Below are 20,579 nucleotides of genomic sequence, written 5' to 3'. Positions count from 1 at the left end.
GAGTTGAGATTCTGTGTGAACTATAGAGCTCTAAATGCAGTCACTAAGACTGATGCCCATCCTTTGCCAAGGACAGATGAACTGGTGGATAGACTTGGTTCAGCCAAATACCTCAGTACATTTGACCTAACCTCAGGCTATTGGCAAATAGCACTGACAGACCATGCCAAGGAGAAAACTGCATTATCCACCCCAGCAGGCCTCTAACAGTTTAAGTTTATGCCTTTTGGACTAAAGAATACACCTGCTACATTTCAAAGGATGGTTAATCAAGTTCTGAATGGGATGGAGGACTTCTGCATGGCATACTTGGATGACATTGCAGTGTTCAGCCCTACATGGAAGGAACATATTGACCACCTGGGATATGTTTTGCAGGCTCTTGAGCAGGCCCATCTGACCATAAAAGCAAGCTAATGTCAAATTGGTCAGAGCAAAGTGGTCTACCTTGGTCATGAGGTAGGAGGAGGTGAGATAAGACCATTGCCCAGCAAAGTACAAGCTGTGCAAAACTGTGCCACCCCTACTACTCAAACTCAAGTGAGAGCTTTCCTAGGTCCATAGCTTCTCCCTTGAATGTGATCTCCTCTCCAAAATTCCCCAAAAAGGTTAGATGGAATGAGGAGTGCACTCAAGCCTTTGAAAACCTGAAGAATGCCCTTTGTCAAGCCCCAGTCCTAAGAGCTCCTGATTATCACCAACCCTTCATTGTGCAGACAGATGACTCCAATATAGGTATAGGTGCAGTCCTTAGTCAACTGGATGAGAAAGGTATGAAGCACCCCATTTGCTTCATCATTAGGAAACTGAAGGAACCAGAAACAAGGGGGGGCAACCATAGAGCGTGAATGTTTTGCCATTGTGTGGTCTCTGAAGAGGTTTAGACCATACTTGTATGGATCTACCTTTGTGATTCAGGCAGAACACCAACCCTTGAGATAGTTAATGCAAATGAAAGCAGAGAACCCAAAACTTCTAAGATGGTCAATCTACCTGCAAGGGTTTGATTTCACCATTGAGCACAGAGCAGGATGTCACCACCAAAATGCTGATGGTCTCTCTAGGATATTTTTAACCGACTAGAGGTAGAGATTCATACAGGAGTGGAATCCCCCTGTCCCTTAGTCTGGGGGTGGGAGGGGCGAGTGTTAGGGAGAATTCTCATAAATGGCTGATTTTCCTTACCTAATGAGTCCCTCAGCAGCTTTGCTGGATTTTTAGGGCTTATTGTTTTCACCTGGTAAGAGTGTGAGCCTTTTTTCCACTCTTACATGTGTTTTGCTGTGTGTATTTTTACCATTTGTGTGATCTTGGACTCTGGAGCCTCACCTACTCCATGAGCATAATTTTTATGTGTGTTACACAGCACCTTCACTGCAGTGACACAGGGTTGTCTTTTAGACTTCCCACTGACTCAATTTTCCTGGGACTGACTACTGTCTCCCAGAAACATGTAAAGTAGCCATTAACTTTATGTAGTCTCTTTAAACCACAGACCCAGTACACCCCATCTTACATGGAGTATTGGAAAGGCTTAATTCCTATCCCTTTTTGTCTGTTTCTCTTGGAGCACTGTTTCGCTCCCTTTTCATCAAGACTTGGCTGGTGGCAGTGGTAACTACCATAATTTTCCTACTGCGGTTATCTTCTATAACCATGGTATTGTTTTAGGCTATTATAGTAGCCTCAAATATTAACCCGCTTGACCAAATACATTTTATTTCGGCTCCAGCTGGGTTTAGTCGCCATTTCTTTTTGTTAAAGTCTTTCTCGTGTTTTACCCTGCACTTCAAACCAGGTTTGGTCCCTTTGTTTGCCGTCTTTCGCGGGCTTCTACACAGAAGCCCTGCTTAAGGCGCCTGAAAGTCTGGGTAGGCAGGGTGTGAGGGAGGGGTTTTAGGATCCCTGCCATGGGTTCCCTTGGTAACCCAAGTCGTACTCCTGTTTGAGTGGCTGGGTGACTGCCCTTGCCGGGACAGCCACCCTGCTGTGTGATTGACAGCCAGGCTGTATGAATGGGGGAAAAACTGCATAAAAAGCAGGTCTCTGGGACTGGAAAGGCAGAGTGGCCACTTGAACGAAAGAACCAATGAGGAGCTGATGGAGGAGGACCCCTACAACGACTGAACCACCCGGTGAAGTCCTGCTGCAGGTCTGAATCTTCAGAATCCCACGACAGAGAAAATCCTCCAGGAAATGTCTTCCCTTGAGATGGTGGGACCAACCAGTTTGCCCAAACTTCAAGGCAGGATCCCTCCTCTGGTCGAATTCGCTGTACAGAGCTACAGTGGGCCGGATAGCCAGGAAGGTCGGACCCTGCTTGGGTTTTAAGGAGCACACCTTTTATTCGTTTCTTTGCTCTGCTTCTGGTTTCTTCCCTGGGTAGTCAGGACCCTCCAGTCTTCCTACTTCTTGTCAGTCCGACAGTCGCTTCAGGAACCGTGAGCCTGCAGGAACTACCAGGAACGTCCGCCTCAGCTACAGCTTCCTCTCCGTTTTAAGGTACTGTGCAAATCCGGTTGTTCATTTCGTTCAGCCGCGGTGAAAGTGTTTGAAATCTTTCTCCAAACCGAGGGATTGTCCTTCTCTTCTCTTTGAACTAACTTTCCCGCCAACAAACCTTGTCCGGAACCCGTGGCATGAACCTTACCGCGACCTACCCTAAACTGTGTGATTTTGAGCAAAAGACTTTTGACCCATGGACTTTGGCCCTAAGCCTTTTCTACCTGATTCTATCACTGTAGTTCCTCTTGCTCAATTGCCCTGAGTACTTACCTGTTGGTGTGATTCAATTTCTGTTTACCTTCTCTTTCCCTCCCTTTTAAATTGCTGGAGTGCCATTTTGCTCCAACTTCATTTTGTGAGCTTAACTTGTCTGGAACTTATTGGGAGTGGTGTGGTGTATTAAGAGTGTGATTTTTAAACTGCTTATAATAGTGTAATGTTATACAACTGAAGAGTGAAATAAATGTATATTCTTTTACTTGAAAACCTTGAGTCAGTGTTTGCCTGAATCATAGCAATTGCTGTCCTTTGTGTAACTATTTGATACTGCTCACTTATTCTTGAGATAAGTCTGGCTGCTCAGCCATCGTTACCACTTTAACTGTGTAGTACAGGCTTGTACCAAAGGTGAATTTGTATTGTCACTTGTAGTCTTAATTGTGTGTGGTGTTCCCAAAGGGTACTGCATATAATTATGCCTAACAGGGAATACAAGGTGTTTTCAATAGAAATGGGTATTAGCCACTAGGCACTGGTTTTCTTTTTCTTTTGCGTTTGGGTGGAGCCTGAGTGGTGGACATGAGTTAATGGTGGTGGAATTAAATACTCATGTAATAGAAAATGTGGTGTAGGATACAGACTAAATAATTGCTTTTATGGAGTCTTCAAACAATTTTGAGGAAGTTAAATAACTTGAGTTTTTTTTTTTTGTTTTGTTCTTTTCTCTTGTAATCCATGTTAATACATGCTCGGATTTATCTGTTTTTGTGTTTTTGTAATTTTTTATTTGATTAATTGTTAATGTTACAAAAGTCCTGAGGAAGACCTTTATGTACAGGTCGAAACACGTGTTGGCGGAATACCAGTAAAAAGACACTGTACCAAGAATTTGTAGAGCATTTTTTTTTTGTATGACTTTGTATTGATAAACCAGTATGCATAACATTCCTCACATAGTGTGGTTGTAAAACAAAACAAATGTTTTTGAGGGTGTAGCGCATTAGGTACATGGGCTGTTTTTCTACATTGTTTTTTTAGCTCTGTTTCACCATTGCAAAATGAGACCAGTCGTGTTAGGGAGAATTCACAGAAATGTGCTAATGCCCTCTACCTTAGAGACCCACAGCAACTTTGCTGGATTTTGAGAACTTGAGGATTTTTTTAACCTGGTGAGAGTGAGGACCTTTTTACCCACTCTCTCATGTATTTTAATGTGATTTTGAACACTGTGTTTCTTTTGGTTGTGGAGCCTGCCAAACTCCATAGGCATCATCTTTTTACATTGTGTCACACAGCACCTTCAGTGCAGTGACACAGGGAAGTCTTTCAGATTTTCCCAAGGTTTAAATACCTTCTCTGGGATAAACTACTGTTTCCAAGAGCAGTGAAGTGAAAATTGACTTTGCTTACACTTATAACTTTCTAGAACCAGCGCACCCTGTCTTACAATAGGGTGCTGGAGGGGTTACTTAGTATCCCCTTTGTCTAGCTTCTCATGGAAAATTGTTATGTTACTCTTTCCTCACCAAATGGCTGGTGGCAGTGGTTTACTTTTAACTACCATTGTGCATTTGTAGCCACAGTAAAGCACCCATGGGTGCCATTTTTGTCAAAATGGCCCGGTCTTCTATTTTCACCATTTCTTTGTGGAAAGGTCCTTCTTGAGATTTACTCTGTGTGCCAAACCAGGTTTGTTCCCTTTGTTAATTTTGCCTTTGGCAGGGTTCACGGGTTAAGCCAGCCTCTGGCTCCAGGGTCTCTGGCAGGAAGCGAGGGAGGTGCCCGAAACACCCTTTGCTTAGTCTCCTAGGAGACAGGAATGCACTCTTAGGTGATTGGCCGGCTGGCTGACTGACAGCTAGGCTGGAATGAATGAGAAAAACCTGCATAAAAGGCAAAGCTTTTTGGCTTGGAAGGCAGAGTCGACCACTGGACGAAGGAATCCGAAGAAGAACTTGAAGAGGATACCTTCTGCAACTCCTGGACCGTTCGTTTGCCCAGCGAAGCCCTGTTGTTGTGCTGAAACTCCAAATTCGTATCGACAGAGAAGCCCCTGCAAGGACGACTTCTCCCTTTGAGGGGTGAGACCAATCAACTCCAAAGTAAGCAACCTGGACATCCTCTCGGAGCTGGTTGAAATTCCACTGCAGTCGCTGCTGGAACCGAATAGCCAAGGAGAGGAACACCAGATCGTGTGCATTGCTTTTAAGCTGGCCAAGCGCTCCAGGAAGATCGTCCGGACTCCCAGGAAGCAGGACTGACCGAGCCTGAGCCCCCTCAATAGAGTGTGGGACCCCAGATACAAGGAAAGCCCATCTCGACAGGCAGGAACCGTGGTGTTGCTATTTGCGGTAGATGCGACGAGCTGAAACACCGAAGTGCCACTTGTTTGAAGATTGCAGTTGCGAGCGGTGACCGTAATGTTGTAGTGCAGGAGTCCACAGAAGTCCTCCCTCTTGTCCTCAGGACTGAGGCCCAGGAACACCAGGATCTGCAGAGCTGCTCAGGAACAGAAGTCATCTGCTGCACTTTTCATCGACCTAAAGGTACTGTAAAGTCTGAGAGAACTTACCTCTTGTTGTGCCACCTTGTTTGTCCTCATTGGAGACTTCTCTCGGTTGCCCCTGTGGAGTTGCTAACAGCTTCTTTACCTCACAAGCCTAATCAGCTTGTGGCCCTACTTTGAATTTCTTCTATTCTACCAAGACTTCTAAAACATTGTGCAAGACTTTTACCTACCTACAAGAAGTGCTTCAGTTCACCTTGACTTTTGCTAACTCAACATTGGCTGGCCTGGCTCCCTGAATAACTCTTCTCTCCTCTGCTTAGGTGTTGTGTCTTCCTTCCAGGAAGGGGTTAACTAACTTTGCATTGGGGTTTACCAAAAGTACTTACCTGCTTCAGATTATTTGTGTGATTTCTTGTGTTGTTCTAAATAACCCTTTTCCTTTGACATATTGAAGTCACCTGAGGGTGTATGTAGTGTCTGTGGGCCATCCCAAATGGGTACTTACTGATTTAGACATCTTAAGAGTGTGTATTTTTGAAGTGCATTTGAATGTTACTGTTATATTGTCCCTTCTGAAGAAGGCTTATTCTAACTGACTGATAAATACATTAATAATTGTTTAATCAGCTCACATTGACCCCTCTTGCGATACGCCTGGTGGTTCAAAACCTGTCTACCAACCTGTCTAGTACAGACTTATACTAAAGGTTGAGTTCCTATTGCCAGGAGGTCAGGGTTATTGTAGTGCACCCAAAGGGTACTGCATACAATCTTGCCTAACAAGTCGTATGCAAGCTGCACTTCACTGATGACACCCAATGAATATGAAAAATATGTCTTGGGTTGCTTGTGGTCTCATGCAGATGGCATGTGATATAGTGTGTGCTTGGCTAGCCCTTTTAGGCTGGGACCAAACCAGATTTGCACATGGTATTTCCTCCTACTGTAATGGCATGGCAGGCTAAAAACAATTGTTTGGTGATTTCGCAGGGACATTTCTGTGGTTGAGATTTATTTCATACTTGTATTTTCTTTGTTTTTGTATATGGAACTATATAGAGTGGACTGAGAATGGAAGCAACAGAGAGCTGAACTACTAATTTGTGGTTAGCAGTGTTTAGTGGAAGGGGAGGTTACATCTTATAATAGTATGGATATCTTATGCTACAGGGAGGGTATATACCTATGACTATCAGCTCCTAAGTGATCCCTAGGTATTCCCTGAAGAGGAGGGTCATGAGTTCCTTCCTGAGCTGCAGAAGCATTGATCCTGGTTGCGTTCAGCGTGGTGTTCCCATTAGCTTGTGTGTAGCAGGAGAAAGGATGATTTATGGTTTTCTCTTTTCATGCAACTTTAGTCTCGAGCCTCGCATTTGGCTAGCTCCTAGAGGTGTGTGTCCCATGTGAACCTGCACGTTTTGTCGCTAGGTAGAGTGGTGTTTGGGAGATAGTGGCTTTATAGGTTATGCAGGTAGTTCTTAAGAGTATCCCAGCTGTTATGGGTACCCAGTGCAATTTTCTTAGGATGGCGGTGTGGTCACATTTCATATTTCCCATTATGAGACATGCAGCAATGTGAATGGCTCTATGTGGGGCAGGGGGGCAGGTGTATGGCTGGGACACTGGTGAGGCGGGTGTTCCTTCTATCAAGGTGTGACATTTCCAGGGTATGAACCACAGTTCTGAAATCCTCCGGATGGAGGAAGGGTTTTATATCCTGGAGGTGTACTATTTGATTTGATTACAGTTTGTGTTTTTTGGTCATATGTTGCCAGAAGGAGAGATTGCTGTCAATGATAAACCTGAGTTAATTGGCACATGGGGCCAACAGAGGTGTGAATCCATCAAGGTGTATGTCATCCTGCCACAATAGGATGACCACCTATTTAGAGAGGTTCATAGAAGGATGGAGTCAATTTTTATGGGATTGAGGTTTGTGTGGGTGCTTGTCATCTGATCTTGGATGGAGGTGAGGCATGTCATAGGGAATGAAATGTCTTGACTTCAATTCACTTTGACGTATAACTGTGCATCATTTCCATATTGGTGAGGTGAGGTATTAAGGTATTTGAGAAGCGATCTGATAACTAAGTGCACTAGGTATGCTCAGCAATCGGTTCTGAGCCAGAGGTGCCTAGAGACCCAAGCTTCACCTTTCTGGGGACACCCAATTGGTCCAAAAGATGTCTGGGCTGGTTGTGTTCTTGTGCAGAAGGGATTGACCCACAGTTTTGGCTTGACTGCCACTTTTGGGGTAAGACCAAGCCTGATTTGCATACTCTCTTTCCTCTTCTGTATTGGAATGGCAGGCTGAAAAATTATCTTTTGGAGGATTGCCCAGAGCAATACCAGACGTGTGATTTTCTTCCATACCCTTCATTCATTACTACTCTTTGTTGCAGGGGCCCGAAATATACCAGTATTGCCATTGTAAGAGTGCACTTTTGTAATGGATGTGCCCATTTCATGCCAGCATTGCCCTGAAAAATCACTTTCATGCAGGGCATCTTGTTATTTGATAATTCAATAGAAGTATATTTTTTATTGTGCAAATGTTGCTGCCCACTGAATTGTTTCAGATGGTTTTCGTTTGACCTTGTGTAGTTCACACCTCAGTCCCATTGACAGTGATTCTTTTTAACATCATATATCTCTGATAAGTACAATATGTCGTTTACAGTGCTCCTTCTTATAGTCTCTTCATTGGCTCCCTGTGGCTGCAAAGATTAAATTCAAGACCCTTTGCATTGTCCACAAGGCTTTCTGGGGTTCCATGTAATAATGTCCCCTCAATAATATCGCCATGCAAAGCAATCGCAGAAAAATTGCCGTTTTTTGTGGGGACATTATTATCATGGAACATGCGGGGGACACCCCTGCAACCCCCAAAACCTTTTTTATTTTACATGGGGAGCAGGGGACACCCACGCTACCTCCGCTGCCCCTGTCCCTATATATATAGTCACCTATATAATGTTGCCACAACCTTTTCCCGTCAACTTTATATACGGTGACCATATATATAGGTATACTATTACCTGATACCCTGTCTGGGGCCTTGGTCCAAAATACCTTCAATACTCCCTCCGTAATACCTTCCCTCTCGAGCTCTTTGCTCCTCCACCTCCAACTCCCTCAGGGCCAGTTGTTTCTCAAAGAAACAAGCTGGGGGTAGATCACTGTCTTCGGCGGGGCCTCTCTGTGGAACAGCCTCCCTGCCACTGTGAAACTTGAGGAGAACCATCTCCGGTTTCGGAAGCACCTCAAGACCTTCCTCTTTGCTTCTGCCTTCGCCCCCCTCTCCCTTGCTGATCTGTTCTGCTTCGGCATCGTGCACCTGGTTACCCTCTGATTTCGGGTCCCGGTACTTGCACACCTGCCAAGCAACCGCACTGCCTCCTGGAAACCCTTGCACAGTGGTCTCTCTCTGTAACCCTACAGTCTCTCTGTAACCCTACAATCCCCCACCCTTTGTCTGTACTTATCAGACACCCCCTGTCTGTGCCTTAAACCTAGCACTTGCTAGGACTGCCTGGCTGGCTGGACTACCACTGTTGTTTTTTATTCCTTTGTTCAGCACTCTCAACTTCTTTCCTCCCTCCCTGCACTTTCCCCCTTCCCTCTCCTCTGCACTTGCGCGTTCTCAATGTCACTGGGCCTAGTAAGATCGTTATTTTTGTTCTCCCTTGTTACCCTCCCTTGCCTCGTTGCACTCTGAAACACTTGTGTATGAGTGCAAAACAAATAAAATATCAATATCAATTAGTGGAAGGCAGAATTGTGTAATGGTAGTACTTGCATTTGAAAGGACTTCTATTGTCCAGACTCCATACTGAGGGTTGTCAGCTAAAATAAACTCTTCAGAAAATACACCAAAATGTGGAATGACTGCCAACCACTGCTGGACCAGATTATTTGCAGCATCCTGTAAAAAAAAAAAAGAGAAACTGTTAAATAGTAAAAGTGACTGTTTTTCTAAAAGATGGTCAGTTAGATATAGGGAAAGCAATAGTGCAAACCAGAGACATTTCCCCTCCAAATATGTGAATAATAGTTTAATTACCATTCTCACACAGGTGAACTTGATGGTAAGCAAATTTGAAATATGAACACAAATCACGTTTTAGAAAAGGAAAGGGCAACCCTGCATGTAATCAAAAGCCAAACACCCCGCTAAAAATTCAAGCTAGCAACTGTCCAGCACAGTGAGATTTTTAGCCTGTGCACAAACCGACACAACATACACTTAAAATGACCACCTCCACGGTCTTCCTCATCACAGCCTACAATCTGTCAGGTGACACCTCGCAACTCAGGCATTCCAGATTTCATCGATGAACGTGTTTCCTTTTTTTTAATATAACTAGGCAGATTCCCCATAGCTGAGTGTAAAGCCTCTCTGGGCTCACCAGGACTCCCTTTTTTTAAGTTAATCGATTTTTATTGAAAGTTAAGTATAATTAAGTAGACATTACAGCAAGTTGCATGAAAAGTGAGTACATCATAGTTATTATGATAATTGATGATGCTGTAGTTAACGACATACAATATTATATATAATAAATGTCATAATAACATTAAGTAAAACCATAGCATGGTTTGGATCAAACATTGGAGGACAAACATGACACGTTAAGGGAAGACTAGGGAGAGGGAAGAGCAATAAAGGCAATAGAAGGAGCATTTTATGTTAAGTAATCATTAAAGGCATTCCATTTTGTTATGAAACTTAGGTCAAGTTTTCGTTGATAAGGCATACATTTTTTCAATTCTGTGAAAAGAGCAAACAGGTAGGAGAAAGGGAAGGAAGCAAATAGGGAAAACTAAAAACATGATACAAAAATGTGTAAACAAACAAGTGGCTCAGAAATATATGGCCACCCTTTGCACACAATCAGGGATAAAAGAGGCCTTGCTGACGAATCTGGTTGAAGCGAAAAAGCCAATGAGTAGCATGTCACTGAATCTGAAAAAAAAAAACCTGAGACAATCCATAATATCTCAGGAAATGGAAGTCCCCCCCAGATGTGGCCTCAAAAGGCAGCACATTGAATACAGAAACGCAGGTGAACTCAATTAAGAACCTCAACTTTAGTCTGGCCCTTAAGGAAAGGACCCTGCAGGTTCCAGGGGGAGTGGGCAATTTACGTATTACGCAAGGTGAAAAGACTCAGGAGAATTGCCAGTCCTCAAATCCCCTTGCCGTGATGGTGGAAAGTGTGATTCCAGAAACAAATCAGGTCATTTTGAACCAGAGTAATGTCTTGGCTTTATTACAAGACATCCCGGCCCTGGCAAAAATAAAATCAAGTGACTTGAAGAGAGTTCACTTGCCGGACCGAATGAGAACGGACCAAGTGGTAGCATACCTGTCATCGAGAGTACTCTGGGACATTTTGTTGAAAGTTCGTGACACAATGAGCCAGCTTGTTTTAACGTATCAGCATATTTGACCCAGCTTTCACAAGATGGAGTGAGTAAGAATGTGGAAGGTAGGAACTCCGGCATAAAACAGGTGAATAAAGAAGGGGGAAAACAAATGCTGGAGGAGCAAGTGATGACGCTAACACGAACATTTTTGAAGTCCGAGGAGAATAGAGACCAGTCTTGGCTTTTAGGAAATCAAGGAAATTAGACTGAGATCTCTGACCAATTAAATTCAAGTACTGACTGGTTGTCCCTCTTGTCCTTAAACACTCGGAGCAATGGACAGCTGTTTAACAATGCATCTTTGTCAGCAATATTAAAGAAATATTCTATTGTTACACTGCAGGAGACGTGGTTATGTACAATTCCTTCTTTTGACGAATATTCTCTTTTCAGACTTCTGGACAGCGGTTAATCCCGGTCCGTTCCTGCCCAGATATTTCTGTGGTGAATAACTTTCAGATCTCATTTTGCTGTATGGCTTCTCACATAGCAGTTGTGTTGGGGACAACACTTAACATCCTTATCCTCAATGTTTATTAGCATCCGGGAACGTGTGCACTGGGCGAGCTCCCGTCTCGAATCAGTCTCTTATCAGCAGGCTGGAACGACTTGGTAACAAGGGGACACATACTCCTGACAGGGGAACTCAACTCAGAATGTATTAGGCAAAAGAATGGGGATCTAAAAAAAATTCAAACTCAAATGACTGCCAAAATCTGAAAAACGGTCAAACTTGGATAAGGGGCCTAACGAGTATGGGCCTGAGGATATTGAATGGAGCAGTGCGTGGTGATGTTCCTGTACACTTTACCTGGACAAATGGTGGGAACTCTGCTATGTTAGACTATATCTATCTAGGTCAGGGCCTAATGCAGAACTGTACACAACCAGACATCCTTCAAACCCCCTTTAGCAATCATGTCATCATGTCTGCCCAATCTGATATAAAGCTGGGGTGGGGTGGAGGCTATGTATATAAATCTGCACGTGACGACTCAGCGTTGAACAAATAGGGGAATTGCCTAGTTTGGACATCAAATTTGGAATCATGTGTCAATGAAACACTGAGTGGTCGCCCGCTTCACGGCACTGATGTCCAGCAGTTCATTATACAGGGTACAGACAATTTTGAATGTTTCATCAGAGGACTAATAGCCGAATGCACTAAGGGCCTCGGTCAAAGTCATCTCACCTCCCTGGACAAACAACATGCCTATGATAAGGAATTGGTCGCACGTAGGCGCACACTGAGAAGTCTAATTTGAGGGGCGAAAAACAAACTGTCAAAGTTATATAATGACAAACAGTAATTGGTGCAACAGACCAAAACTGGATATAGGAATTGGATCCGTGGTTCACAGGTTGCCAGATTTCAGCGCAACGCGGAATCCATGCTTAATACCCTAACTAGTAAGAATGCTATGGCGTTCTGGACACTTATTAATAGCACAGATCTACCCAAGGCGGCAAGATTAGTTAACGCCGTGCCCGAAAGCGACTCGGTCAGGCATTGTGAATGCCTTAATGCTTGCCCTGCCACTTCCGAGGCGGGTGAACAACGTGTGGTTGCTCTTGGAAAAGGTGTGTTGGCTATAGCTGTAAGCCCAGAGACGATTGGGAACATTATTAAGCAAATTAGTACATCACAAGCTCCGGGTCAGGCATCCATTTACCTATTTAAGTCTGACCCAAACAAGTGGTCTGTAGTACTATCTACCTTGTTTAAGGACATTATTGGTTCCGGTAAGTTTTCCTCATCATGGGCCCTCGCTAACATCATACCAATCTTTAAGAAGGGTGTAAGATCTGCATCGCGTAACTACAGACCCATATCAATCATGGACGCAGATTCAAAAACATTTGCAAGTATTTTGCTAAAACATCTCGAGTCTTGGGCGTCCAGGAAGGGCCTAATTCCTAGATGGAAAACAGGCTTTAGAAAAAACATGGGCACAGTACTAAATGGGTCCGTACTGTAAGGAACTCATGGTGGCAACAGTAAAGACAGACACAAGTGATCCTAGTTCAAGGGTGTATATTAAGCAATAGATGTGGGTTGGAAAAACACCTAATCTAAACCTAAAAATAAGATGAGAGCAAGCTACGACCATCAAATAATAATAAGGTAGTCCTAGTGGGGTTGTGTCAAAATAAAAGGGCCTATACTAAGAAAACCTATTGCCAATCATTACGCTAAATACAAACAAAGAGTGTGGGATAAGGTTCACAAGAAAGAAAGAAGTGTTCACAAATAATAAGTCAGTATGCAGTAGTCAGGGTCTCCCTTCCCCACATGTTGAGCACAGGACAAGGTTGGATGCCGGAGCACAGCACATGCTCGAGCTTTCCCAGCATGAACCAACAGTTCTGCTCTCAGCTATCAGAACCTTTGGTGGTTAAGTCTCTTTTCTACCAAAAGTCTCTTGCCTGCGAGGACCTGATGTATTCCAAAAATAATAAACAAAAATTCCTTTCTGTTTTACTTTGGGCAACGGCATTTCACCCTTGGATCCCCCTCTTTCAGGCTCAGATCCTTCTCGAATATTAGCCTGCTTCTGTCGGGTTCACTACGGCTTTCAACACAATCTCATCTGTGACATTCATGAATCTTAATGTCTTTCGAAACATTTAATTGTGTACATCCCTCTGCCGGGTTCACTCTCGTCAACACACTATTCATTGGGACTTTTGTCTTCGCCCTCTCTTTATCGACATCCCTCCGTCGGGTTCACTCTTGCCAACTTTGTCAATCACATAGTTTCTTGAACAGTTCTTACGATGCAGCATTCACTTCCCTAGCTTCACAAACATCTGTCGGTCAAAGACTTTTGGCTGTATTGAGGATTTTACTAGACACCTCTGGTAACGGTAGTTTCAAAAATAGGGTAGTCGCCCAGAGCTTCCAGAGTGAGCACCCTTGTGGTACCTGACTCCTCTGTAGCTTGTTTTTCCCTCTTGTATTAACAGTTCTTTGTACTTTCTTCAATTAGCAGTTTGCTACTTTTGTTCAACACAGTTCAGATTCTTATCTGCTCTCCCCTCGACTCACCGCCTGTGATGAAAGGCTTGGCTTTGCTTGTCTCTGGAGTCAAGGTTGGTACCACGATGGCAAGCATCTCTCCCGGCTTGGTTATCAGCGGAGGAGAGGCCAGTGTCCGTTGACATCTGCTGCAACATCTGCGGTCTTACGATTCCTTCCGTGGAGATTTCACGGGCCTGGCTCGGAAAGGGCAAGGTTGCTTCTCTCCTCATCAACCTCTCGATATGCGCTGTGTTTCTCCTCCTCTTGAACTTCCGTGCTGAGTTAGCTCTCTCATCGTGCTGCCGGCCTTGCTCGTCTTGTGCTCTCGTACTCCACTGTTTATCCCTGTGGGGAAGGGAAAGGGCCATCAGGTGTGTGTGATTCTGGTCAATTGCATAACATTCCCTGACCCTACAGCTCTGGTGTTTGTCCGTCGTCACAAAAGTGTTCGTGTCGGAAAAGGGGGTGGGGTGGGTAGAGTGTTTGAGTATCCTACGCAGTAGAATATAGATTACCCCTGCTTTCTGCGCAGGGAGTATTAATTCTATTAAAGACTAGGAGGCGAGCATTATGCTTCATCTTCATTTATTTCTACTCTTCAACAAAACACTATAAAAAATCGTGAAAAAGCGTAAACTTTGCTTTCCTCTTTTTCCTTTCTCTCTTTTTTTTTTTTTTTTTTTAAACTACAATGTCCATGAGTCTCTGTAGTCCATTCCCTTTCCACCAGTCATAAGCCACTTCCTGTGCTCGGGCTCCTCCTCTGCTTTTACTCGCTCTGATAACCGCTCAAGTCCATTAACTGATCCTCGCCAACAGGGTGAAGGATTCTTCTGAACTTTAAGACTCAACTGCCGGTGTCATCCCGGTCTGCTACTTTCAGCTACGGCACGGCCATCAGCTATTCTTCTGATCTTCCCCTATGAAAACAGAAATAGGAAGTCTTAGGGTGGTGCGTCTGTAGTGTACTCACTCATATAATGCAACGACATTTTGTACAGTACATTACTTCGGGAGGGAATTTAATGCTCGCCTCCTAGTCTTTAATAGAATTAATACTCCCTGCGCAGAAAGCAGGGGTAATCTATATTCTATGACAAGACTGGAGGCGAGCATTATGCTTGTTCAAAGCTGCCCAACACTGTACTAGCCAGCCCCTCTGTTGGCTTAAAGTAAAATTCTTTAAAGGTATGATCGCTTGACCAGTCCGCTGCTAGCATTATTACATTCAAGGGCACTCCCGCTCTCGCGGCTGACGATGCCATCGCACCTCTCACTGAATGCGCTCCATACATGTCCACATTCACACCTGCTGCATGCATGATCTCTTTTACCCATCTAGCTATAGTAGCTGATGTTACAGCGTGATAAGGTTTCCTGCGCGCTATTAGCAACTGGGTAACCTGCGCTGCTCTATATTCTGCTGTCCTACTCTCGTATTCTTTAATACACCGTGCAACGCACCACTTCGAATTGTCCGGGAAATACGGATAATGCACTGTGGAGGTACCTGTCTTGGTTCTCCTAGCTATAGAGAATGTGACTCCTTCCGGTCCGAAAGTTCGTCTGTTAATCTCTAGAGCTTTAACGTCTGACACTCGTTTGCATGAGATTAGACATAATAGCATAGCTAGCTTACCGGAAAGTTGTTTACGAGTAAGGTATTTATCCGTCGGCCAATCCGCTAATAATCGTAATACTGTCGTCACATCCCATGTTGTATCATATCTGGGCACTGGTGGCACTCTGAATTTTGCTCCTCTAACGAGCCTGACTACCGCGGGGTGTTCCCCTGCTGGCCCTCCTTCTATTGGCATGTGTCCCGCTGATATAGCTGATCTGTACACCCCTATCGTACGAAAAGCTTTCCCGTCCTGCAGTAAGTTCGCTAAGAAATTTAGAATCACCACTACAGGTGCTGAAACGGGATGAACACCTCTGTCCTTGCACCAGCTTGTCCATTTTGCCCAAGCTGCGTCATAGCTCCTCCTAGTGGAAGGAGCCCAGGATTCTGCGATAAGCTGAGCTGCCTGCTCCGAAATTCCTGGCAGGGCCCAACGTCTCCTGATATCCTGCACGCGACTAAGGGGAGTGTCCCTCTCACTCTCAGAGGATGACACAACCCAGCTGGGTCCGTGATCAATCGCTCTCCTTCGGGAAGCACTCTGGGTAAGTCTGCTAGTAGCTCCATCAGCGTTGGAAACCACACTTGTGACTTCCACAACGGTGCGACCAACACCAGTTCCGCTCTCTCCCTCCGACACTTCGCTAGAACTCTGTTCAACATTGCGAAGGGGGGAAAAGCGTAATGCGGTCCTCCTGTCCACTCTTGCAGGAACGCATCCGTTCCCTGCGCTTCCGGGTCTAGCCTCCAGCTGTAATATAGGCTCGTCTGCGCGTTGAGCCGGGATGCGAACAGATCTACCTTTAACGGACCCCATCTCCTGTCCAGCCTCTGAAACACAACTGGGTCCAGCCTCCAATCGCTGGAGTCTATCAGGTAACGCGAGTTCCAGTCTGCTACTACGTTCAGCTCGCCTGGCAGGTATTCCGCTATCACTGACGTCTCTGATCGCAGACAGAAATGCCAGAAGTCCTTTGCTAGCTCCGCTAGCATCTTGGACCTCGTACCGCCTAGGTGATTTATGTACCGTACTGCAGAGATGTTGTCCATCTTCAGCAGCACACAAGATTTCACTCTTCCTCTTGTGAATGCCTTGATCGCGAACGATCCTGCCAGTAACTCCAGGCAGTTTATATGTAGCTGGAGCTCCTCTTCGCTCCATTTGCCCCCGGTCTGTAGGGTCCCACATCTGGCCCCCCAGCCCTTCCGGCTGGCGTCTGATTCTATTATCAGATCTGGTTTGTCTCCGAATATGGCTCGCCCATTCCAGGCGTCCATATTCTTCAACCACCACTCTAGTTCGGTAATGGAGTCCTGATCTAGGGGTACTTGTTGGTGATACTTCAGACCCTGTTGTAGATGTCTTATCTTCAATCTCTGTAGCGCTCGGTAGTGCAGAGGCCCTGGAAATATGGCCTGAATAGATGCTGCTAATAGCCCCACTACTCTCGCTAGCTTCCTGATAGATATCCGTTTCTTCTCTAGGCATAATCTGATCTCCCTCTTTATGTCCTTCATTTTTCGAGCTGGCAGCTCCAGGGTCGCTTTCTTCGTGTCTAGTACGAACCCTAAGAAATCTAGCCTCTGAGCCGGTACGGTATCTGATTTCTCTGTATTCACTAGGAATCCTAGAGATAGTAGTAGGTCTTGTACCCATCTTGTTTGATATACTAGCACTTCTCGGTCTTCTGCTAGGAGCAAAAGGTCGTCCAGATAAATGATCAGTCTGACGCCTTTCTCCCTGATCGCTGCCGCTACTGGTTTCATCAGCTTCGTAAACGCCCAGGGAGCCGAGGCCAGCCCGAACGGCATCGTCTTGAAATGCCAGAACTGTCCGTGCCATCGGAAAGCTAGAAATGGTCTGTACTCCTCGAGTACTGGTACTGTGAGATACGCGTCCTTTAAATCTAGGCGCGTCAGCCAGTCTGCTTCTCTTAGTGAGTCCCTGAGCTGATGTATGCCCTCCATCTTGAAGTGGCGATATATGATCCAACCGTTCAGCTCTTTGAGATTGATCACTGGGCGTACCTTCTCCTTCCTGTGTACCAGGAACATATTGCTGACAAACTTGGGTGGCGTTTCGCATCTCTCTATTGCTCGCTTGCGCCGTAATTGCTCTATTTCGCTGTCTAAGAGCGCCTGTTCCGCTAACGCTAGCCTCTGACTCCGCGGCCTGTCCTTTTGCACTGGCATCTCTATGAAATCTAACCTCATACCTCTGACGGTTTGCAGTATCCAGGAATCGCTGGAAAGCTTGCGCCAATTCTCTAAAAACATGCGCGTCCTCCGCCCTACCGGAGGATACTGAATCGCTCTCCCCTGGTGTAAACCCTTGACCTCGTCCTGATCCTCTGGACCTGCGGCCTCTCGGGAATCTCCCTCTGGACGGAAAGAATGTATCCTGGCTCTTGTTTTCCCAGTATTGAGCTCTGGGGTTGTGAGGCCTTCTTCCGCCTTGGGTGCGACCGGCCGCACGGCCTCTGGAGCGGCCGGTCCCTCCAAAAACTCTATTCGGGAATATCTTGCGAATCGATGCTTGGGCTTTCTCGAGCGAAGCGTATGTCCCTACGAAGCGGCCCATCTCCTTACCGAAGGTCTCACCGAACAGGAGGCCTTGGGCCCCTTCTCCTGCCTCATACGATGAGAGGTCGCTGAGCTTAGAATCAATCTTGAGCAGGAGGCCTTTCCTTCTCTCTGAAGCGATGGCGCAGTTCGCGTTCCCCAGAAGGCAGACTGCTCTCTGCACCCATCCTGCGAGAGCTTCGGGGTCAACTTCTTCCCCCGTGTCTCTTGCTCTTTCCGCTAGGTCCATGATTTTAGCGAGAGGGCCTGCTAAGTCTAGTACCTTCTCCTGACAGCTCTTCCAGGACCTATCGATACCCCTGCGTGGGTCTTTATTTGTCTTCGACACGAATGTCAGCATCTTCGGGTCGAGCTCGGGGGCCTCCGCTACTTTTCCAGGGAGATCTGGGCGCGGGCATTCCGCTCGCAGTCGCTGCCTCACCTCCTTGTCAAGAGGCTTGCGTAATCTCGCTGCAATGTATTGTGCTACCCGGGGGGATGGTTGCCACTCCGTGGATTTCGGGTTCCGTATACTATCGGGGTCAAACATATCCTCTTGTGGCTCGAGGAGGTGCTTCTCTTTACGAAGTCTTTTCCCCCTGCTGGGTTTGGCCCAGTCTTCCTGCTCTATCTCCTCGTCCTCTAGCGAGGCTTGGAAATCGTCCTTCTCGTCTTCCGAGTCAGGGTCTTCTCCTGTATTGTCATCCCCTGGAGTGGGGGTCATGAGGTGTGGCACTGCCTGCCGTTGCAGATAAGCTTCTTTCAGCTTCGCGAACGCGTCAGGCACCTCCGGGGCCTTATCATTTGCCCCTTCCAAAGAGCCCCGGGGGTCGTCAGAGGCTTTCCTCTTGAGGGCTAGCTTACTCCCCTTATGTCCCTCTTTCGCGGGATCCGTGGGCGTGCGTCTCCAGTCTTCGGTGCTACTGCTAGGCTGTGAAAGCATAGCCTCCAACGTCTCCAGCCTCTCCTGTAGGGGTCTGACGCCCTCTGCCACTGCATATATGAGGGAGCTTCCTAGCACTTTTTTGAAGCTGGCCGCGAGGTCCTGGGACTGCTCCTCCTCGCTCCACTCAAACTCTGACATTCTCGTGCTTGTGCCCAAAATACCTGAGTCAGGTGTTTTAGCACGCCCACAGCTCCTCTTGATGATCCGGGGTTCGTAAAGTCGTCTTTACTCTTGCTCCCCCTTCTTTTTTTTTTTTTTTTTTTTTTTTCTTTTTCAGTGGCTGCACCTAGACGTGATCACTCGTGGCTCCGAGAAGCCTTCTCTTCTACTGCGCCAATCCTCTGCTACTTGGCAGTGTAAGAGCTCTGCCGGCTTCTGCCTTCTGCAGCTCCTAATCTGTGACTTTACCGTCACTCAATGTGCTTCATAGGAAACACGGCGCTTGCGATCGCTATAACCGCTGAATAAGAGAAAAGTCGCACGACTGAGAATCACTAGTAACGGCTGTACACTAGCGTACTGTAGTCGGTGCACTCTGTAGACAGTGGCGCCTTGGAGCGACCTGGCGGCACGTGCGCGTATGCGCCTAACTCCTCCCACTCGCGGGTGGGGGCTGCTTGCGGAGCATTCTGGCCGCGCTCCGAACTTCGCGGGAACCGGCCCGCCTCCGCGAAGGTGGGGCCTGCTCTCGGGTGTCGGCGCGGCCTATGCTGCGTCGTTCGCGAGGCTGACTAAAACCCCTAGCGTGCCGAAATTGCGACACGGGGCCGTCCGCCTCGCGAATAAGCACCTGTCTGAGGTGCCCCTCGGGCTACTCCCACGAAACCTCGCGCCGACGCGAGCGCTCAAGAATCTATGTCAACGCGCTTTACGCGAATACACTATGAAAACCTTTAAAGTTACTAAAATATAAACAGTTTTTCTCCTGTATCTATTTATTCCTTCTTTTCTTTTTTTTTTTTTTTTTTTTCGCACGCTCTATCGGCGTTCCTTCTCTCACACACTCTTACCGCATCTTAGGAATTCATAAAGATTGATCTCCCACTCAAACCTCGTCAATACATTCACTGACATGCGGAGAGGGAAGAAATTGTACTTATCTGCTTGAAGAGCAGTAAAAGAAGAGGAGGAGCCCGAGCACAGGAAGTGGCTTATGACTGGTGGAAAGGGAATGGACTACAGAGACTCATGGACATTGTAGTTTAAAAAAAAAAAAAAAAGAGAGAAAGGAAAAAGAGGAAAGCAAAGTTTACACTTTTTCACGATTTTTTATAGTGTTTTGTTGAACTGCTGAAGAGTAGAAATAAATGAAGATGAAGCATAATGCTCGCCTCCAGTCTTGTCATAGAATGGGGGAAAGGTGTTAGAAGAAGGGGGCTACCGCATCTCACCCGTCAGTGTCCCACTTCCACTACCGAGGACCCCCCATCCAGGTGATCCTCCCTCACTGGTCCACCCCCAGAAACTGGATCCAATAGCGATGGTCGTGTCCTGGCCACCTAATTGCAAAGGGGACAGAGTCGCCTACATCCAGATTCAGGAGTACCTAGAATCTAACCAACTGCTAGGTATACGTCAATCTGGCTTCAGACCTCAACATGGAACAGAAACCGCTCTGGTTGACCACAAAAGCCAGATTGACGAAATCAAAGACAAAGGCAATGCAGCAATCCTACTTCTCTTAGACCTTTCAGCGGCCTTCGATTTAGTCGACCACAAAATCCTATGCAACCACCTATCTATCGCAGCCAACTTCTCCTCC

At 46.1% G+C, this 20,579-nt stretch overlaps 1 protein-coding gene across 1 annotated transcript in view; it reads right to left on the bottom strand.

Annotated features, from left to right (window-relative positions):
* LOC138453420 (CD109 antigen-like) overlaps window positions 1-20,579 on the bottom strand; it is a 1,060,964-nt gene that overhangs the window by 912,227 nt on the left and 128,158 nt on the right. The window contains exon 5 of the mRNA XM_069606254.1: window positions 9,033-9,158. Within this exon, the coding sequence (XP_069462355.1) occupies window positions 9,033-9,158 (126 nt within the window). The remainder of the gene's footprint in view (window positions 1-9,032; window positions 9,159-20,579) is intronic.

This window comes from Ambystoma mexicanum, chromosome 4p, assembly GCF_040938575.1.
Source record: "Ambystoma mexicanum isolate Mex_15411 chromosome 4p, UKY_AmexF1_1, whole genome shotgun sequence".
Lineage (NCBI taxonomy): Eukaryota > Metazoa > Chordata > Amphibia > Caudata > Ambystomatidae > Ambystoma > Ambystoma mexicanum.
This window is presented reverse-complemented; position numbering and strand designations above follow the sequence as displayed.